This window comes from Mobula birostris, chromosome 16 (genome assembly GCF_030028105.1).
Source record: "Mobula birostris isolate sMobBir1 chromosome 16, sMobBir1.hap1, whole genome shotgun sequence".
Taxonomy (NCBI): Eukaryota; Metazoa; Chordata; class Chondrichthyes; order Myliobatiformes; family Myliobatidae; genus Mobula; species Mobula birostris.
In genome coordinates, this window is record NC_092385.1 from 17569032 (window position 1) to 17590063 (window position 21032).

A 21032-nucleotide genomic window follows, 5' to 3' on the forward strand; every position below is an offset into this window, starting at 1 on the left:
CTTTTTGTGCATGCATACTGTACTGCAATTTAGAAATGAGTTACTATTTGAAGTACTAAATGTGACCATTGGACAAATTAAAGCATTGATTTCAAGTATTGAAGTGAACATAACGACTGTGAAAATTATAAACAGCCTATATGGTAACTTAGCGAAATCTCGTGGGCAATCTACATTGAAAAGATTGATATCTACTTCCCAATATGCAATAAATAATGGTGCCAGAAAGTCCCATAGATGCACTGTTCTTTATTGGAACAATAAAGTGTTTTTGTTTCACTAGGATTCTAGCAAGGTTCCATATGGCTGCATGGAAACTGCCCGCTGAACTCTGCAAAGTGCCAAAGATATGAATAATCTTAAACTTCAGTGCTAAAACTTCATTCTATGAAATCCTTACATTTTCTAACATTACTTCAATGCATCTGACTTTAGCTGCTGTCATTCTGATTTATATACTGTGATGACTTCCATAAGTACGTAACGTATTAAAATATATATAATTGAAACTAACAAGGCTGACATTGTGATAAAAAATGCAACATATTCTAAAACCTGGTAAAATTGTGCCTTTAAACAACCATAGCTGCCTGAATATTATTGCTGTCTGATCGACTCCTATTGCTGGAACTTGGAAGATCACTCAGCAGTGAGGTTTGGAGCTCATGGCTGCTCCTGGCCTGCACGATGAGTGTGAGCCACTGCTGGAGCTGAGAGCACCTGCTCTTTGTGTTGACACGTTACTTGGATCCGGTGGTCTCCCTGCTGCCTTTTCTTTACTTGGCTGCACAGCTCTTCCCGGTCCAGGGACCTCTCCATGCTAACAATTTTAAAAGCCAGCGACTACCATTGACCCTGTTGCCCGAATGAAACCTCACTCTGACATGCAGCCATACGCGAGGGGCAGCAGGTGATGAGAGAGACTTTTGGATCTGAGTAGACGGTCAACATATATAGCATGTACTGCCTGTTCCCTGAAGTTTTTCACAACCACCAGGGTGTAACACTGAGTCTCCCAACTCAGAGCGGGGTGGCCTAGTGCTTACTCCCACCCACGCAACACCACCCCCCTCAGCAGGTCTCTCCACATGAAGACTTGCATGATATTTTGCTTTGAGGATGGCAGCAGAAGGGAGTGGTTTGCAGCAGATCGCTGGTACTGAGGTTGCTTGGTCTCAAGTTCCTGTAACAGAGGAAATGGAGGTGGATGTGTATCCGTGTGTGAGAGATCGAGAGAACTATGGAACGTCCCCAGGCTGCAACAGGATTCCATTCATAACACTGACATGAGCAAACACAGCAGTGAAGGGAGAGCAAGCAGGCGTGGGAAGAGCCTCACGGAATCAGCGAGCCAGAGTACGACTGAGTTTGCTCAGCTCTTCAACTCTGCTCGGCCCAGTCCAACCCTGACTGTTGTGGCTCGGAGTGGGGATGGGAACGTGCCCATCCGCACTGGGTGGAAAATGCTTCCAGCTCTGCAACAGCTGGCAGTTCCACTCCCATCGATCCCGCCCATCTCTTAATACTGTTACAAGCTGTGGATTTCTCAGTCTCACACATAGATGCATAACCAGTTCCATTTCCTCCTAAATGCTCATTTGTATGTATGGGCTGTCGATAAGACAGGCATTTGTAACGTGTATAACACATCAGAACCTAAATGGGCTATCAGTGTATTCACAATTTTGATATATTATTGATTAGCTTATAGATAAAACAGTTTAATTTCTCAAGTATGTTCTGATTTCATTTTCTAACCTTGCTGCATCAGACTGACTGCTACTGTATATTTTTTAGCCATTGCAATGGGAGCTTGCTCATAACTCAACAGTTATCTGGTCTGTGTTCATCTGCAAGTTTTTTTTTGCTGTTCTGCACCCAAACTCTGATCTCTTCCTCCACCCCATAGTATAGAAAATACAACATTACGTCATAGTACAGGCCTTTTGGCCCACAATGTTGTGCTGGCCCTTTAACCTACTCCAAAATCAATTTAACCCTGCCCTCTAACATAAATTTCCATTTTTCTTTCTGAGTCTCTTAAATGCCCCGAATGTATCTGTGACTATCACCATCCATGACAGAGCATTCTATACACTTACCTCTCTGTGTATTTAATAAAAAACCTTCCTCTGCCGTAGCCCCTCCAATCACCTTTAAAGTGTATGTCCTTTTGTATTAGCCATTGCCACCCTAGCAAACAGGAGCTGACTGTCCACTCTATCTGTGCCTCTTACCATCTTGTACACTTCTATCAAGTCTTCTCTCATCCACTTTCTCTCCAAAGAGAACAGCCCTTACTCACTCAACCTTTCCTCATAAGACATGCTCTCAGTTCCAGTCAGCTTCCTGGTTAATATCCTCTGCACTCTCTCTAAGGCTTCCGCATCCTTCCTAAAATGAGATGACCATAACTAAACATAATACTCCAAGTGTGGTCTAACCAGATTTTTATAGAGCTGCAACATTACCTCACGGCTCTTGAACTCAGTCCCCTTGACTATTGAAGGCAAACACACCTATGTCTTCATAATCGCTCAATCAACATTTACTATTCTTCAATCTTCTAGTATTTCTCCTGTGGCCAGTAAGGACAAAAAAATCATCGCCAACGTCACAATAATCTCTTCCCTCACTCCTGTAGTAACCTTAGTTATATCCCATCCATCCCCACTGCTTATCTATCCTAATGTTTTTCAAAACCCCCGACACTGTCTCTTTCTTAATCTCAACATGTTCCAACACTTACCTACACTTACCTGGCATTCATCAAGATCCCTCTCACTGGCGAATACTGAAGCGAAGTATTCATTAAGGATCTCCTCTGCCGCCTTTGACTCGAGGCACATGATTCTTCTTTTATCCCTGATCACTCCTACTCTCACTCTAGCCATCCTCCTTTTCTTCACATACGTGTGGAATGCCTTGGGGTTTTCCCTAATCCGACTCAACAACGCCTTTGGATGTTCCCTTTTAGCTCTCATAAGGCCCTTCTTAAGCTCCTTGCTCTCAGAAATCCTGTCTATTCCTTGCTTCTTAAACCTTAACTGTGCTTCTTTCTTTCTCTTGTCAATCACGGCTCCTTCACCCTACCATCTGTTCTGTGCCCCAGTGGGAGAAACCGATCCAGAATGCCATGCAAGTGCTCCCTTAACGCTTCCACATTACCATTGTACATTTCCCTGAGAACATCTGTTCCTAATTTCCTGCCTAATAGCATCATAATTGGCCCTCCCTCAATTAAATACTTGCCCAAAGTAACTGCCCATATCCTTGTCCAAACCATATGTTAAAGGTCAGGGAGTTGTGGTCACTGTCTCTGAACCGCTCACCCACGGAGGGATCTATCACCTGACCAGGTACATTCTTCATACTAGATCCAGTACGGTGTCTCCTCTAGTTGGCTTGTCCACATATTGTGTCAAGTTTCCTTCCTGGACACACCTAACAAATTCTGCCGATCTAAACCTTTTGCACTAAGGATGTACCAATCAAAATTAGGGAAGTTGAAGTCACCCATGACAACAGCCCTATTATCTCTGCACCCTTCCATAGTCTGCCTACTGATTAGCTCCCCGGTGTTCCTGTTGCTACAGGGGGAGGTGGGGGCAGGGCTGCCTATAGAATGCTCCCAACAGAGTGATTGTTCCCATCCTGTTTCTGACTTCCACACACACAGACTCAGTCGACGATCCCTCCACTATATCCTCCATTTCTCCATCTGGTGTTTGGTGACTCTAGTTCTGCACAAGTATGTGGTAACTTATTCAAGGACTCAGAAAATACACTTCATGAGATTGATCAAGTTTATAACGTCAGCCAGAGTGAACCATAAATTTAAAACTCATGGTAGTATTGATTTACTAAAACCATTGTAATGATTATTGTTGTATACATAAACGTATGATTAAGATTATGCCCCCATCTCTCCTTCTGCTGTCCTCCTTGTTCAGTGACTAGCACAATCTGTAAGTGTGTACACTGTAATCAGGAGATATGGTAAGCAGCAGTCCATTTGGGAGATGAAAGGAAAATGCTTCATGAACATCCCATGTGATTTACATTGAACTGGATGAAAGCATCCAAAATCAAGAATGCTGCTGTCTGGTTCCAAAGTATACAAACAAAAGATAAAAACACTTTTCCGGGGGTCTTGAAGAGGTCAAATCTGGCCCCTTTTGCAGTTTTGCACATGTTTCGATTTGGATTATGGAAGCACAAGAATGTACAGATATGCATGGGTTAGCCCAAGTGCAGTCTATTCCAGTATTTGATAATCACACTAACCCATTACAGACAGTCCCCAGGTTCTGTTTCCTGAATTGTACATAAGCTGATTTATCTGTAATTCAGTAAGTCCATTTGTTGTGGTAACTCATATCATTTCACTCTACATACACCTTCTCTAGTTCTCCCATTTCATTGGACTTTCATCCTAACGCTGCCTCATAATTAAACTGATCGAAATATGTACTGTATCCAGTCTCAAAATAATTATTATGATTACTTTCTTGTAAAAGAGTTTGAAACTGAATTTGGGCAAGATCAGATTTCTAAGTCAGGCCACGTTAGCACAGGAAGCCGCTGTACTCGATTCCTTGTACTCATTTTTCCACCAGGTACTTATCTGGTGATCATTTGAAATAACATACACTCTGCTCCCCTGGACTCTGCATGAGACGAAAAGGAATGGCAATTTCAGTCTAATAATGTCACACTGACATTCCATGGAATCCCCTTATAGTTTGCGCTGGTCTGTTGGAACTCAGTGAGATGACCGCAGGCCCTCACATCTCCGTTTATTCAGCCATCTCTCATAACTCAGGTTCCTAATTTCTGTCATCAGCGGATGTTTTTCTTCAATTTGATAAGTAGAAGTTAGAAATGGAACTAACTTAACATAACTTTTGTTGTTCTGATTGGACAGAAACTGCATTGAACCCGGCTGTGAAGTTGCAGCATAGTACAGTGTGCTCTCTCTGTTGGCGGTGCACATTGTTCTGACGGTTTGAGTTGACCATCCACCAATCTCGCAGATCACTTTCTTGCATCAGCTCCTGTAATACTATTTAGATTACTTTGTATAACACTTATTATTCCTGCCTAATCTCACAAATTTATGTTGATACTGAATTGTTCCAGTCTGTTTAAGCTCTTCACCAGTTAACCGTCTCTCTTGTTATAAACAGTACTTCATGGGTTATTGTCCGTAGAGTTGTGTCACTTTTGTCACTGGCTCGTTTCAAAGTCATTAACATACCATGCAAACTAAAACTGTAGAAATGCAGAGGTGATTGCTGTAAATTCAAGTAGCAGTAGGACTTATATTTTTGAGGTGTCATGCTATGTCACTTTGCCTTGTAGTATCTGTCCCAATTTTCAAGTACCAGTTCAAAATTCACCTTATAACAATATTTCCATTCACTATTTTAATCTGGCCTTTCATGGAGAAATAGCTTGGGATATTTCCTGTATGAAATACAATATATTATATAAATGAAAGTTCATGTAATGGTACCACCTTCTAATATTTTTCAGAAAAAAACAATGGATAATCAGTGTTTTCCTCAAACAGATGATTTTAAGTAACAGCAGTAGAATTAAATATTACAACTTGAAGGGGTGGAGAAGGCAGAAGGATATGGGGGAAATCCGCAGACAAGCCTTTGTCAGGTTTAAACTAAGTGAGAAAACCTGTTAAAATCCTGGGAGTTAGAGAGTTCAAAGGCAGGGATTTTTTTTCAATTGTGAGTCTGATTGCATCAGTTCTGACCACCGTTCTTTAGGAAGGATGTCAATGTGAAAGTAGAGATTTACTAAAATGCTGCCAGGAATGAGAGATCTGTTACTCGGAGAGACCAGGGAAACTGAACTTTTCTCCTTTAGCAGAGGGAAGATTAAAGGGAAATCACTGGAGGAACCAGCTACAAATTGGGTAACTTGCTTTCCAGCACAACCCAAACATTTCTTCACATAATTGTCTGTCTGATGCAAAAGTTTTCTTCCCTTGTCACACTGCCTTGTGCAATGTACAACCATGCAGTACTTTTTGCCATTGGTTTGACTATTCCATGCTCATTGTCTCATTGCCATTTGAGGAATGAGACATGGAACAGAGTGGCTCCAAGAATAGGATAAGGTCGTTTGTCCTCCAATGTGATCGTGGTTGCATACTGATACAGCAAATTCTACTGAAGCAGGAAATGCCTCTAATTGTATCGATATGCTGTTGTAAAAGTTTCATTTTAAACAGCACAGAACTAGTATGACACAGAGATGCTCCACCAGTCATGGCCGGTCAGCTTTTAAAAGGTACATCTCAGAAGGAAAAACAATTAGAAAAATTGGAGAGGTTCATCAATCTGAAAAAAAAATTGCTTTCAGGAAATTCCATAAAGTTCCAGCACTGGAAATTCACTGTACAATTTGGAAATTAGCTATTGGCCTTGGACTATTTAACCACAGTCAGAGAAGTGGCTGGTGCTATCCGGTCCAAAGCAAATGGAAAAGTGTGTAAGGCACAATAGAACATTCAGACATGATTGGTGGCTCCATTTCAGGAAGAGCACTTTGGATTTTTTTTAAATAGCCTGCTGAAAAGCAGAACTTTGCACCAAACGAGACAAGTTTTCCGGCAGCTCTTTTTCCCCTACCCTGCAATTAATACTGGAAAATATAGACTCCTGGACACTTCTCAATCAGGAAAGTAGATTATAATTATTTTGCATTTTCTGTGGCTTATCATCACCACTTTATTTAAAGGCCCAATGTTCTGTTCTGTTAACTCTTTGCTTAAAATTCCAGTAAAGTCTGTGAACTTCGATGCAGTTGTTCCCGTTCTGTGATGGGAGTGCACTGGTAAGCCTGTGTAACAGATCCAGAAATAGATTCGTAGAGTCATAGAAAAGCACAGTACAGTACAGAAATGGGCTCTTCAGCCCATCTAGTCTGTGCTGAACCATTGAAACTGCCTAGTCCCACTGGCCTGCATTTGGAGCATTGCCTTCCATGCCCCTACCACCCATGTACTTATCCAAACTTCTCTTAGTTGTTGAAATTGAGCTCGCTGTCACCACTTGTGCTGGCAGCTCGTTCCACATTCTTATGACCCTCTGAGTGAAGAAGTTTCTCCTCATGTTCCCCTTAAACTTTTCACCTTTCACTCTTAACCCATAACCTCTAGTTGTAGTACCACCCACCCTCAGTGGAAAAAGCCTGCTTGCATTTATCCAATCTATACCCCTTGTAATTTTATATTCCTCTATCAAGTCCCCTCTCAAGCTTCTTCATTCCGAAGAATAAAGTCTCATCCTATTCCATCTCTCCATATAATTCAGATCCTCCAGACCCAGGAACGTCCTTGTAAATTTTCTCTGTACTCTTTCAACCTTGTTTACAACTTTCCTGTAAGTGACCAAAAGTGCACACAGTACTCCAAATAAGGCCTCATCAATGCCTTAGACAACTTCAACATAACATCCCATCTCCTGTACTCAACACTTTGATTTATGAAGGCCAATGCCAGTGTGCCAAAAGCTTCCTTTATGACCCTGTCAATTTGTGACGCCACTTTCAGTGACTTATAGACCTGTCTTCCCAGATCTCTTTGTTTTACCTCACTTCTCAGTGTCCTGCCATTCACTGTGGAAGACCTACCCTGGTTGGCCCTACCAAAGTGCAACGCTTTGCACTTGTCTGCATTAAATTCCATCTGCTGTTTTTCAGTCCTTTTTTTCCAGCTGGTCCAGATCCAGCTGCAAGCTGGCTGTGCACTACACCCCGCAATCTTGGCAATTTGCTTATTCAGTTAACCACATAATCATCCAGATCATTGATATAGATGGCAAACAACAATGGATCCAGCACCACTCCATTAGTCAGAGAGGCAGCCATCTACTACCGCTCTCTGGCTTCTCCCACAAAGCCAACGTCTAATCCAATTTACTACCTCATTTTGAATGCTGAACGCCGGAACCTTCCTGACCAGCCTCCCAGTTGTTCCCAGTTCAGTGTTCCTGGTCACAAGATAGTTGTAAATAATGAAACGTCTGGTCTCTTACCAGTTTTACTTGTTCTATGTTCTGATTTAATCTTTATTTTTGACAGAGTATTGAGGAGAACCAGTGACTCACCTTTGGTTTAGGAGCTTCACCTACAAATAATTTAGACTCTTAGTCATTTGAGTGACATATGGAGTTATGGTATTTTCCTTTCACATTTATATGAAAATTACCTTGTAGTTTGATATATTAGGCAGCTATTCAGAGGAGGCATCTGTGAAAGTGTCATGCTCGGGTCCTCTAGCATCCTGCACCAGGTTTAGTAGTGGCAGCAAGATCAAGCAATAAGGTGTACCACATGTCTGATTAGCTTACACAGAAATACATGGAATGAATTTCAGTTGAGACACTAGTCAAAAATCCAACATTAGGTTATAGAGAAAAAATAAATACTCTGGTAAGGTATTACTAGATCATGTTAGAATAAATGAATCAGAATCAGGTTTAATATCACTGGCATATGTTGTGAAATTTGTTTTCTTTGCAGCAGCAGTACGATGCAATACATAATAATAGAAAAAATTGTGAACTGCAGTAAATATATATATAATAGTTAAATTAAGGAAGTAGTGCAAAAACAGAAACAAAAAAGTACTGAGTTAGTGTTCATAGGTTCAATATCCATTCAGAAATCTGATGGCAGAGGGGAAGAAGCTGTTCCTAGATCTTCCATCTTCAAATCTACCTTGTGTTCTAGGAGAGATCTGGTGTCAAGTACTGTCCCCCCACCTTGCTGAGGCTGCAGAATGAGAAGGATCAAGCGGTTCAGAAGAAGTTTCCATCCATCCACCCCTCCCTCCTGCCTAACAAGCCTCACCTCCCAGTAACCCACCTATTTAACTCTAGCCTGATCGCAGGATAATTTACAATGACCAGTTAACCTACTTACCGGTACATCTTTGGACTGTGGGAGGAATCCAGAGGATCTGGAGGAAACCCACGGTCTCATGGGAGGGACATTCAGACTTCTTACAGACAATGTCGGAATTGAACTCTGAAGTCCCAAGCTAACCACTACACTACTTTGGCACCTGAAGCAAGTTGTGTAAATGTTTCTTGAATCGAGAATAATTTAGGTGGTTTATTGTTGCAAGAGGTCACCCTGTAATAATGCTGCTGAGATACATCATCAGTGATGTAACCTGGGTCTTCGGGTGTTTTGGGTCTTTCAACATAAGACACTCTCGCCCAAGCGACCCCTCGAGGGTTGATCAGGTTCTGGCTTGTGTCCCAGCAGCCTTGGTCCATGAGTCCATAGCCATCAGGAGGATCGATCAGCCTCTGTGTTGGTCCTGATGGTTCTTTTCTTTGCCATCCCCGTAGTGCCAAGGGGCGTAGGTGCTGTTCAGTGAGCAGCCAGCAAAACCTCTACACCCCATCTCTTTAGCTTAACGAACACTTGCAAAAAGACGTGAGTCAAAATTTAACATCTTAAAATAACATTTTAATTGGACAAAAACGGACTTGTCCTACCGTAACACACATAAAAGTTGCTGGTGAACGCAGCAGGCCAGGCAGCATCTCTAGGAAGAGGTGCAGTCGACGTTTCAGGCCGAGACCTTTCGGCCTGAAACATCAACTGCACCTCTTCCTAGAGATGCTGCCTGGCCTGCTGCGTTCACCAGCAACTTTTATGTGTGTTGCTTGAATTTCCATCATCTGCAGAATTCGTGTTGTTGTTTGTCCTACCGTACATCACTTCCATCCTGAAGTGGTGGACTCATGAGACAAAAGAATTCTTTACAAGGGAAAAGAGGTTTTTGAATGAAATAAACATTATTTTTAGTTTATTGACACAGAGCCATGGAAGTTGAAGGCAAAACTTCCTCAGTTGGTAATATTCACAATCTGGAATTCACCGTAGAGTTAAACGTGAGCTGGATTAGTAATTGAAGAAGGGGAAAAAAGCAGGGTGTTTGGGAAAGAGTTGGGAAATGGGACTGACTGGATTGAACTTGCAGTGAACCTCTGTGGTGACAATAGGATAAGTATTAATCCACTGTGTAATGACTCTATTCCATAATTCTAACCAATAACTTAATTTCCATTCACACCAGAGAACTAGTATTCATAATTTAAATTCAGAAGTGGAATAAACTATATAAGGTATCATTGTTGACAAGAATGGACAAAAATCTAGGTGGTTAAATGCTGCAGATGCCGGAGGCTGAAATAAAACAGAAAATGCTGGATATACTCAGGTGGTCAGATAGTGTCTTTGGAGAAAGGAAAAGTTAAAGATTCGGGTTAATAATCTGTTGGATCAAAATAATATAGATAATTTTAAACGTAAATTGCTTCTCATCATTGAACAAGGATTTTTGGCAAATTAATAATTATATGGGAAAAACAATGAATTAAGTGGAGAATAGAAAGTAAACTATATCTATTTACATATTTGATTATTCAATCTAGTACCTCTGGTTGTATATCCATTACTGAAGTGTATATTTAGAAGTTTTAATTATCTATACTATCAAGAAAAGTATGAATAATAGATGATTGTCAATTGTCAATTTTTATTGTTAATAATTGTCAATTCTTCAAATTTTTTACAAAATCCTTCAGAAAAACCATCCAATCCAGGAGCTTTACCAGATTGCATTGAAAGAATAGCTTTCTGAATTTCCTTTTCAGTAATAGGAGTATCAAGAGTTAGTTGATCTTCAACAGATATTCTAGGAAAAGCAATCTTTTGTAAAAAGGCATTCCTTTTAGAAGGATCAGCTGGAAAGTGAGATTTATAGATTTCACTGTAAAAGTCCTGAATAATTTTATTAATGTCTTCATAATTACAAGCTAAACTACCATCTCCCTTACAAATTCTTAAAATTTGTCTTTTAGCTCCAGCTGCCTTTAATTGGGATGCTAATAGCTTATTATTTTTGTCTCCAAACATATAAAATTGACTTTTTAATTTAAGCAAATTTCTTTCAATAGGATAAGTTAATAGTAAATTATATTGTATTGTAAAATTTGAAGAATTGCTTTCTCCATATATGTTGGAAATGCTCAAAGATTCTTTTTTGTTAGGAGAGTTACATCCCACATTTTATGAAGCTTCTATTTCTTTAATTCTTAAGAAAGATAAAGACCCTACTGATTGCGCTTCATATAGACCTATCTCACTATTAAATGTGGCTAAAATTCTTTCAAAAATAATGGCTAATTGACTGGAGGATATTCTAGCTAAAATTATTTCCCAGGACCAAACAGGTTTTATAAAAGGCCGTTATTCCCTCTCTAATACTCAGAGACTGTTAAATGTTATATACTCATCCCTTTCTAAGACTCCCCAATGTGTTGTTTCTCTTGATGCTGAAAAGGCATTTGATAGAGTTGGATGGAAATACTTATTTAACGTTTTAGAGGAATTCAACATTGGTAGTAATTTTAATAAGTGGATTAGAATGTTATATAAAAGCCCTATTGCCACTGTTACTACTAATAATTGCAGATCTCCTTTTTTTCGACTTTCACGGGGTATGAGACAAGGATGTCCATTAAGTCCCCTGTTATTTAATTTGATGTTGGAATCTTTGGCTATTGCACTTCGTGAAGCTAAAGATATTCAAGGAATTTCCATAAATGGGACTATTCATAAGATCTCCCTTTATGCTGATGATTTCTTAGTTTATGTTTCGAATCCTGAAGAATTTATTCCTAGTTTATTGAAACTATTAAATGAATTTGGAAAGTTTTTGGGATATAAATTAAACCTTAATAAAAGTGAATTATTTCCTTTAAATGATTCTGCCTCTATATATGATGACATTCCTTTTAAAGTTACGGACTCTTTCTAATATTTAGGTATTATCATCACTAAAAATTATGGAGACCTTTACAGAGCTAATTTGGTTCCCTTAGTGGATTTTATGAAGCAAATATTTTGTAGATGGAATCCACTTACACTTTTGTTAGCTGGCCGAATTCATGCAGTTAAAGTGATGATTTTACCAAAATTTTTATATGTATTTCAAAATATTCCTGTTTTTTTAACTAAGAAGTTTTTTGATCAGGTTGATTCTATTATTTCATCTGTTGTTTAGAATAATAAGAGACCAAGAATTGGAAAATATCATTTACAAAAATCAAAAAAGGATGGAGGTCTTGCTCTGCCTAATTTAAAAATGTATTATTGGGCGGTTAATATATGTTATGTGTGTTCTTGGTTATATTGGACTGATAAAAATGAACGACCACCTTGGGTTGCTTTGGAATTGAAAGCTGTGAAACAATTTTACCTAACTTCGTCATTAGGAGCCTCTTTACCTGTACAACTAGCCAAAATTTCTGTTCTAAAATTATATCCTATGATTAAGCAGTCATTATGAATTTGGTACCAGTTTCGTAATTTTTTTAATCTTAAAAAATTTAACCTTCTTAAGTTTAATTTATCGAAACTATTTATTTAAACCTTCACTTAGTGATCCTACCTTTTTTCTTTGGAGGAATAAAGGAATTTATTCCTTCATGGATCTGTTTCAAGATGTCTTTTGAGAAATTAGTAACTAAATGTTCTCTCTCACACTCATATTTCTTGCAATATCTTCAGGTCAGACAATTCTTACAAGAATATTTAAGTAATTTTCCATATATACAAGATTCTGACCTGTTAGACATTTTAAAAATGAATGCTTTAGTGAAAGGTTTTATTGGGAAAATTTATAATTTACTATTACAACAGTATAATTATCCTTAAGATTAAGCAAGATTGGGAAAGAGAGCTTAATATGACCTTGATAATAGAGGATTGGTTGCAAATTTTGAAGTTGGTTAGCTCTTCTTCGATTTGTGCCAGTCATTCTCTAATTCAATTTAAAATTGTATATCATTACTATTTGACAAAGGAGAGACTGTCTAAAATATTTCCTAGTGTTGATAGTCAGTGTGATAGATGTAAAACTGAGGTGGCTATATTGACACATATGTTTTGGTCGTGTTCTGTATTGAAACAGTTTTGGAAATCTATTTACTCTATAATTTCTAAAGCTTTAAAAATTAAGTTACAACCTAATAACTTGACAGTTTTGTTCGGTATAATTCCTCAATATATTCACGGTATTTCTATATCAGACCAACATGTAATTGCATTTGTCACATTATTGGCCAGAAGGGCTATTTTATTGAAATGGAAAGATGTCTCTGCTCCCACTTTGATACAATGGTTCTCTCAGGTGATGTTATGTCTTAGTTTGGAGAAAATCAGAAGTCGAACTTTTGATCCTCGATTTGACTTTGAGTAAAGGTGGGGTTCTTTTGCCCGCTACTGTCATTTGATTTGAGTTAATTAAGATGGTCCCTTTCTGATTCTTGTGTAATTGGATTTGTTTGACGGATTGATGTTTTTCTTTTATGGAAGATTGTATGGCGTATAGCTCTTGGATTGTGTTCCCAATGGTTTTTTGTTTCGGTTCGTAGGGGTTCTTTTTTCCTTCTTTCTTTTTTCCAAAACAAAATAGTTTTAACATTTTGTTTTTTCTTATTATTATTGGTATACTGTTTACTTTGGTTAATCAGTGATTTGATTGTTTAACTCTTATTGTATATATTAATATGTTGATTTGACTACTTTAATGTATTTTTCTGTTGATTTTCAATAATAATAATTAATAAAAAGATTTTAAAATGAAAAAAAAATAATAATTGTCTTTTATTGTTTCCTCTCTAAGGAAAGATGCAGCCCTGTTTACTGTCAGTATCAGCTCTTTGATTTGCCTTGTCATCAGACCAAAGGAAGAGAACATGGGTCGGAGGTGTCCTTCAAGGATGTCAATGTGATTCTGACTGGGACCATCGATCCAGATAAACTCAGAGAGTATTTCCACGGGCCCCCACTCATGATAGAGATCCACGACCGTGACAGGAAGCCAAAAGCCCAATCTCAACCACCGGCATTGTTTGGTACTGAAACTGAAGATAGCAAGCTGAGCAACATCGGCCTTGTTAGTAATAAGCGAACTGTTCATGACCCCTTTGTGGATGCCGATAAAGCTTGGGATCCTTATGGCATTGCTAAACTGAATTTTTCAGAATTGGTATATGGTGAAACATGCTTAAACCTTGCTTTGTCAATACAGAACAGCAGTTTGCCAGATCCATTAGGATATCGAAGGGACGGATTGGGCGGACGTATCCTAGGTGTTGCAGGAGCTGTTGATGGACCCGAGGACCAGCCATTACCAAAAGGACATTACTTGGAATCAAACTCCATGCTTCATGTTAGAGTGCAAATTGCTTACCCTTTATCACAAAGGGGTGAGTCCTCGTTGAACGAAGAGTGCCAATTTGGTCGGATAATATACATTTTTGATTATAATAACAGAACCTTTCTTCACAGTCTACTCGAGCAAGTTGGTTCAATTAATTCGCTAGCTCTTTGCTTGGATTCACAGTCAAGTGGAAAAGGAAGCGAAGGTGGATCAGTGGATGCAGAACTTAGTCCAGATTCTGAACTAAAACCCAGTTCCAATCTGGATAGTGTTTCAATTTATAATGTGCATGGTGGTTCAGTTTCCAGTTTGAATGTGGTGACAGGTTTTCATGTAATGGATGGAATAATTCACCTCTTTGTTTTGGAGGGACTGAAGAACAAAGGACTCAGGACATTATGGGAAAAGCTGCCTATCAGGTGAGATGATTCAGTGCATCATGCTAAATTTATAAAGCTGTGAAGACAAAATTACTGCCTCCACACCCCCCGCCCCATCTTTCCTCAGGGATTGCACTCTGTATGTTTCCTTTGTCCAACTGCCCCTCCCCACTGATCTTCCTCCTGGCAGTTATGCCTACAAACGGCCAAAGTGCTACACCTGTCCATTCACCTCCATTCAGGACCACAAACAGTCCTTCCAGGTGAGTCAAAACTTCACCTGTGAATCTGTATTTGTTTCTCCAGATGTGGCCTCCTCAACATTGGTGAGACACATCGTAAATTGGGAGACCGCTTTGTTGAGTACCTCTGCTCCATCCACCAGTTAAATTTCCCGGTAGCCAAACATTTTAATTCCAATTTCCATTCCCATTCTGCCATGACAGTCCATGACCTCCTCTTGTGCTTTGATGAGGCTATCCTCTGGGTGAAGGAGCAATATCTTATATTCAGTCTGGGTAGCCTCCAACCTGATGGAAGGAATAGCAATTTCTCCTCGTAATTCTACGGTTGTTATGGGGAATTTCAACATGCAGGTAGACTGGGAAAATCAGGTTGGTTCTGGACCCCAAGAAAGGGAGTTTGTGGAATGCCTCAGAGATGGATTCTTAGAGCAGCTTGTATTAGAGTCTACCAGGGAGAAGGCAATTCTAGATTTAGTGTTGTGTAATGAGCCAGATTTGATAAGGGAACTCGAGGTAAAGGAGCCATTAGGAGGTAGTGACCAAAATATGATAAGTTTTAATCTACAATTTGAGAGGGAGAAGGGAAGATCGAAAGTGTCAGTATTACAGTTGAACAAAGTGTCAGTATTACAGTTGAACTATGGACCTATGAGGGAGGAGCTGGCCAAAGTTGACTGGAAAGATACCCTAGCAGGGATGACAGTGGAACAACAATGGCAGGTATTTCTGGGAATAATACAGAAGGTGCAGGATCAGTTCATTCTGAAGAGGAAGAAAGATTCTAAGGGGAGTAAGGAGTGACCGTGGATGACAAGGGAAGTCAAGGACAGTATAAAAATAGAAGAGAGGAAGAATAACATATCAAGGATGAGCGAGAAGCCAGAGGATTGGGAGACTTTTAAGGAGCAACAGAAGATAACTAAAAAGGCAATACGGGGGGCAAAGATGATGTATGAAGGTAAGCTAGCCAAGAATATAAAGGAGGATAGTAAAAGCTTCTTTAGGTATGTGAAGAGGAAAAAATTAGTTAAGATCAAAGTTGGGTCCTTGAAGACAGAAATGGGTGACATTATTATGGAGAACAAGGAAATGGCAGATGAGCTGAACAGGTACTTTGGATCTGTCTTCACTAGGGAAGACACAAACAATCTCCCAGCTGTAATAGTAGCCAGAGAACCTAGGGTAACGGAGGAACTGAAGGAAATTCACATCAGGCAGAAAATGGTGTTGGGTAAACTGATGGGACTGATGGCTGATAAATCCCCAGAGCCTGATGGTCTGCATCCCAGGGTACTTAAGGAGCTGGCTCTAGAAATCATGGACGCATTGATAATCATTTTCCAATGTTCTATAGATTCAGGATCAGTTCCTGCGGATTGGAGGGTAGTTAATGTTATCCCACTTTTTAAGAAAGGAGAGAGAGAGAGAAAGCAGGCAATTATAGACCAGTTAGTCTGACATCAGTGGTGGGGAAGATGCTGGAATCAATTATAAAAGATGAAATAGCGGCATATTTGTATAGCAGTAGCAGGATAGGTCCGAGTCAGCATGGATTTACGAAGGGGAAATCATGCTTGACTAATCTTCTGGAATTTTTTGAGGATGTGACTATGAAAATGGACATGGGAAAGCCAGTGGATGTAGTGTACCTGGACTTTCAGAAAGCCTTTGATAAGGTTCCACATAGGAGGTTAGTGGGCAAAATTAGAGTGAATGGTATTGGGGGTAGGGTACTGACATGGATAGAAAATTGGTTGGCAGACAAGAAACAAAGAGTAGGGATTAATGGGTCCCTTTCAGAATGGCAGGCAGTGACTAGTGGGGTACTGCAGGGCTCGGTGCTGGGACCGCAGCTATTTACAATATACATTAATGATTTAGATAAAGGGATTAAAAGTAACATTAGCAAATTTGCAGATGACACAAAGCTGGGTGGCAGTGTGAAATGTGAGGAGGATGTTATGAGAATGCAGGGTGATTTGGACAGGTTGGGTGAGTGGGCAGATGCAGTTTAATGTGGATAAATGTGAGGTTATCCACTTTGGTGGTGAGAACAGGAAGGCAGATTATTATCTGAATGGTGTCAAGTTAGGAAAAGCGGAAGTACAATGAGATCTAGGTGTCCTTGTTCATCGGTCACTGAAAGTAAGCATGCAGGTACAGCAGGCAGTGAAGAAAGCTAATGGCATGTTGGCCTTCATAACAAGGGGAGTTGAGTATAGGAGCAATGAGGTCCTTCTGCAGTTGTACAGGGCCCTGACGAGACCACACCTGGAGTATTGTGTACAGTTTTGGACTCTAAATTTGAGGAAGGACATTCTTGCTATTGAGGGAGTGCAGCATAGGTTCATGAGGTTAATTCCCGGGATGGCGGGACTGTCATATGTTGAAAGATTGGAGCGACTGGGGTTGTATACACTGGAGTTTAGAAAGATGAGAGGGGATCTGATTGAAACATATAAGATTATTAAGGGATTAGACATGCTAGAGGCAGGAAACATGTTCCCGATGTTGGGGGAGTCCAGAACCAGAGGCCACAGTTTAAAAATAAGGGGTAGACAATTTAGAACAGAGTTGAGGAAAAACTTTTTCACACAGAGGATTGTGGTTCTGTGGAATGCTCTGCCTCAGAAGGCAGTGGAGGCCAATTCTCTGGATTCTTTCAAGAAAGAGTTAAATAGAGCTCTTAATGATAGCGGAGTCAAGGGATATGGGGAGAAGGCAGGAAAATGGTACTGATTGTGGATGATCAGCCATGATCACAGAGAATGGTGGTGCTGGCTCAAAGGGCTGAATGGCCTACTCCTGCACCTGTTGTCTATTGTCTATTGTCCTTCCAGTTAAAAAAAAAATCCACTCCCATTCCCCTCTTCTTCTATTCATCTCCCCCTGATGTCCCTCCTCCTTCCCTTTCTCCTATGGTCCATTCTCCTCTCCTATCAGGTTCTTTCTTCTCCAGCCTTTACCTTTCCCACCCACCTAGCTTCATCTATGACCTTCTAGTTATCCTTCCCTTCCCCCTACCTTTTTATTCTCGCATCTTCCCCTTTCTTTTCAGTCGTGAAGAAGTGTCTTGCCAAAAACGTCAGGTTTGTTTGTTTCCATGGATGCTGCCTAACCTGCTGAGTTCCTCCAGCATTTTATGCGTGTTGCTCAAAATTTCTAAACAGTTAATTTTGAAATACATATCCAAAATATCAAAAGACCGCTGACAATTGGTAACTTAATAAAAGGGTGAAGGTGTAGTCTTTAAAAATAGTCTTTTAGTAAATCAAGACATGGAATCCAAGAGATTTTACCATGAATGGAAGTAAGTGCATTGTGTCTGGAAAGATATTCCCAGTCTTCTTAGTTCATTGTTAATAGATAATGAACGTTCAGTAGAACATCACATTTTAAAAGGTTACTCTCTCTGATTGTTTTTGTAGGAGGTCAATCCTAACCTGCTTAGCAGTTGTCTCCTAGCCCATGGAAATAGGGTCCATGGGGAATGAGATATGTTCCATGGTGGAATGTGAAAAGTATTTCCCTCATAACAAACAAGAGAAAATCTGCAGATGCTGAAAATCCAGAGCAACACACACAAAATGCTGGAGGAGCTCAGCAGGCCAGGCAGCATCTATGGGAAAAAAAGTATGTCGACTGTACTTTTTTCCATGGATGCTGTCTGGCCTGCTGAGTTCCTCCAGCATTTTGTGCGCGTGTTCCCCTCATAACAGCTTCTCTTTCAAGTCTCACGTTGATAATTCCACAGGTAGAAAGAGCTGTACAATCTTTAATTTGAACAATGCATCGTTGAGATAACTGTTCTTCCAGTCAGGAGAAAAATCTGACACATAAAGAAAACAACCTTGGCAAACCTTTCATAACCTGTTATGAAAAACATCATTACAGTCAGTGTAAGAAGGCATGGTGTGTCAGAATCAGAACCAGGTTTATTATCACTGACATATGTTGTGAAATTTGTTGTTGCGTGGAAGCAGTACAGTGCGAGACATAAAGGTTACTACAAGTTATGACAGATGAATAAACAAATAGTACTCAAGAGGAATAGTGAGGTAGTATTCATGGGTACATGGACAGTTCAGAAATCTGATGGTAGAAGGAAAGAAGATATTCCTAAAACATTGAGTGCTGGTCTTCCAGCTCCTGCACGTCCTCCTCAGTGGTAGTAATGAGAAGAGGCATGCTCCAAGTGGTGAGGGCCCTTAATGATGGACGTTGTCTTTTTGGAGGTACCACCTTTTGAGGGTCCTCGATGGTGGGTTGGGTAGTGCCCGTGATGAAGCCGACTGGATCTACAACCATCCACAGCTTCTTTCAATCCTGCACATTGGAGCATCCACACTGGGCAGTTGCTGCAACCAGTCAAAATGCTCTCCACCGTATCCCTGTCAAATTTTGCTGGTCTTCTTGATTGTATCGATATGTTGACCCAGGACAGATCCTCTGAGATGTTGATGCTCAAGCACTTGAAGCTGCTCACCCTTTCCATTGCTGACTCCTCAGTAAGGACTGGTGTACGTTCTCCCAACATCCCTTTCCTGAAATCCATAATCAATTCCGTGGTCTTGTCAACATTGAGTGCACGTTTATTGTTGCAAACCACTCAAACGACCAGTCAATCTCACTCCTACGCGCCTCTTTTGTCACCATCTGAGATTTTGCCCAAGACAGCAGCAAATTTATAGATGGAATTTGACTGCGCTTAGTCGCAAGTCATAAGTGTAGGGAGAGAGCAGTGCAGTGGGCTAAGCAGTCATCTTTGAGTGCTGTGCCTGTGTTGATTGTCAGCAAGGAGGAGATCCACAGTAACTATGGTCTCCTGATGAGCAAGTTGGGGATCAGTTTGCAAAGAGATGTACAGGGTCCCAAGTTTTGAAATATTACATAAATACTTTAATTTTCAACAGAAGCATGACGTGCATGTGTTCAATTCAGTTTTGCACCATAAGGAATTGCTATGATGAAAAATATTGAACAACATGTAAAATGGGATGTTGATATGAAGCAAGAGTAATACAGGTTGACCACCACAAATCCAGAATGATTGGGACAAATCCCGAATGATCGGATTAGCGATTTTGCCAAATCACAGATGATTGAATTAGGATTAAATAAATAAACGCCTCTAACCCATTTGATGATCACCTCATGTCACGCTGGTGCGGACATGGCCCAAGTGTGGAGTGAAAAACACTGATGCGGGTCAATAGTTCACAGACTTTAAGGGAAAGAAAGGAATAAACGCTAGGCCAAACAGGGCCGTTGATTAAAACTCTCAAATGGAAAACGAAGCCTACACTGCGGCTGAGAAGAACAACTAAGAATTAAACGAATACCGCTAGTCTTCAGATTCAATTCACTCAACCGTCCAATTTCTCAGGCAAGGCGGAATACCGAAAGCAAAGTGTGGCTGTGTCCATGTCCAACTCGCGACAAAAACTACGGCGGAATGAATGGAGTTACATGCTTTCACAATGAAACAATAATTAGCTGACATGTACATATTCACGAGTGCAATTGCCCAGTCTGATGAGCTGCCAAATCCGTGGTTCTGACACCTCACCCTTCAATAATAAAGAGAAAAGAAATGACAAATGAAAAGCAAGTGAAATTTATTGAAGTACAGTACAGGCAAGATACCTTGCAAGGTATGTGTATTTACTTACATCAGAAGGTTGGTTATTGCCACTTCCAGAGTAAAGAGTTGGATTGTACAACTAAGCAGAATTACATGTCTGAAAGTGGGGGGGGGTCATCAGGATTGTCTTGCATTTCACCTGGAAAGACGACTGTATTTTCAGGACCTGGTGGTGGTGATGAAGTTGGCGCAACATCTTCAAGAATTGGTGATGGTGGTGGGAACACATCTGGATGAGCCGAAGTTGATGGCACTGAATTTTTAAGTGTTGACTTTTGTCTTGCACTTTTCTTAGCTATTTTTGTGAACATGTCCTGCAAGCTAAACTGTTTCAAGTATGTTGGTCTTTCTTTGAGTACCAAGTTCAGTTTCATTTCTACTATTCCGTTATTAATGTTTTTCTTCAGGGGCTGCAGGCTGCTATTTATTGTTCATCTCTCCTTACCCCTGGGAGGGGTCAGGACCCTACCATATCTGTGGATTTGAAGCCA

The 21032-nt window shown here is 40.2% G+C and overlaps 1 protein-coding gene across 6 annotated transcripts in view; it reads left to right on the forward strand.

Moving 5' to 3' along the window:
- cfap92 (cilia and flagella associated protein 92 (putative)) overlaps positions 1-21032 on the forward strand; it is a 125399-nt gene that overhangs the window by 66135 nt on the left and 38232 nt on the right. For all 6 annotated transcript variants that reach the window (XR_011889367.1, XR_011889366.1, XR_011889368.1 and 3 more), the window contains one exon: positions 13733-14691. Coding sequence is in view for 3 of the 6 variants with exons in the window: in XM_072280356.1 (XP_072136457.1) it covers positions 13733-14691 (959 nt within the window). In the remaining 3 variants the exon portion in view is untranslated. The remainder of the gene's footprint in view (positions 1-13732; positions 14692-21032) is intronic.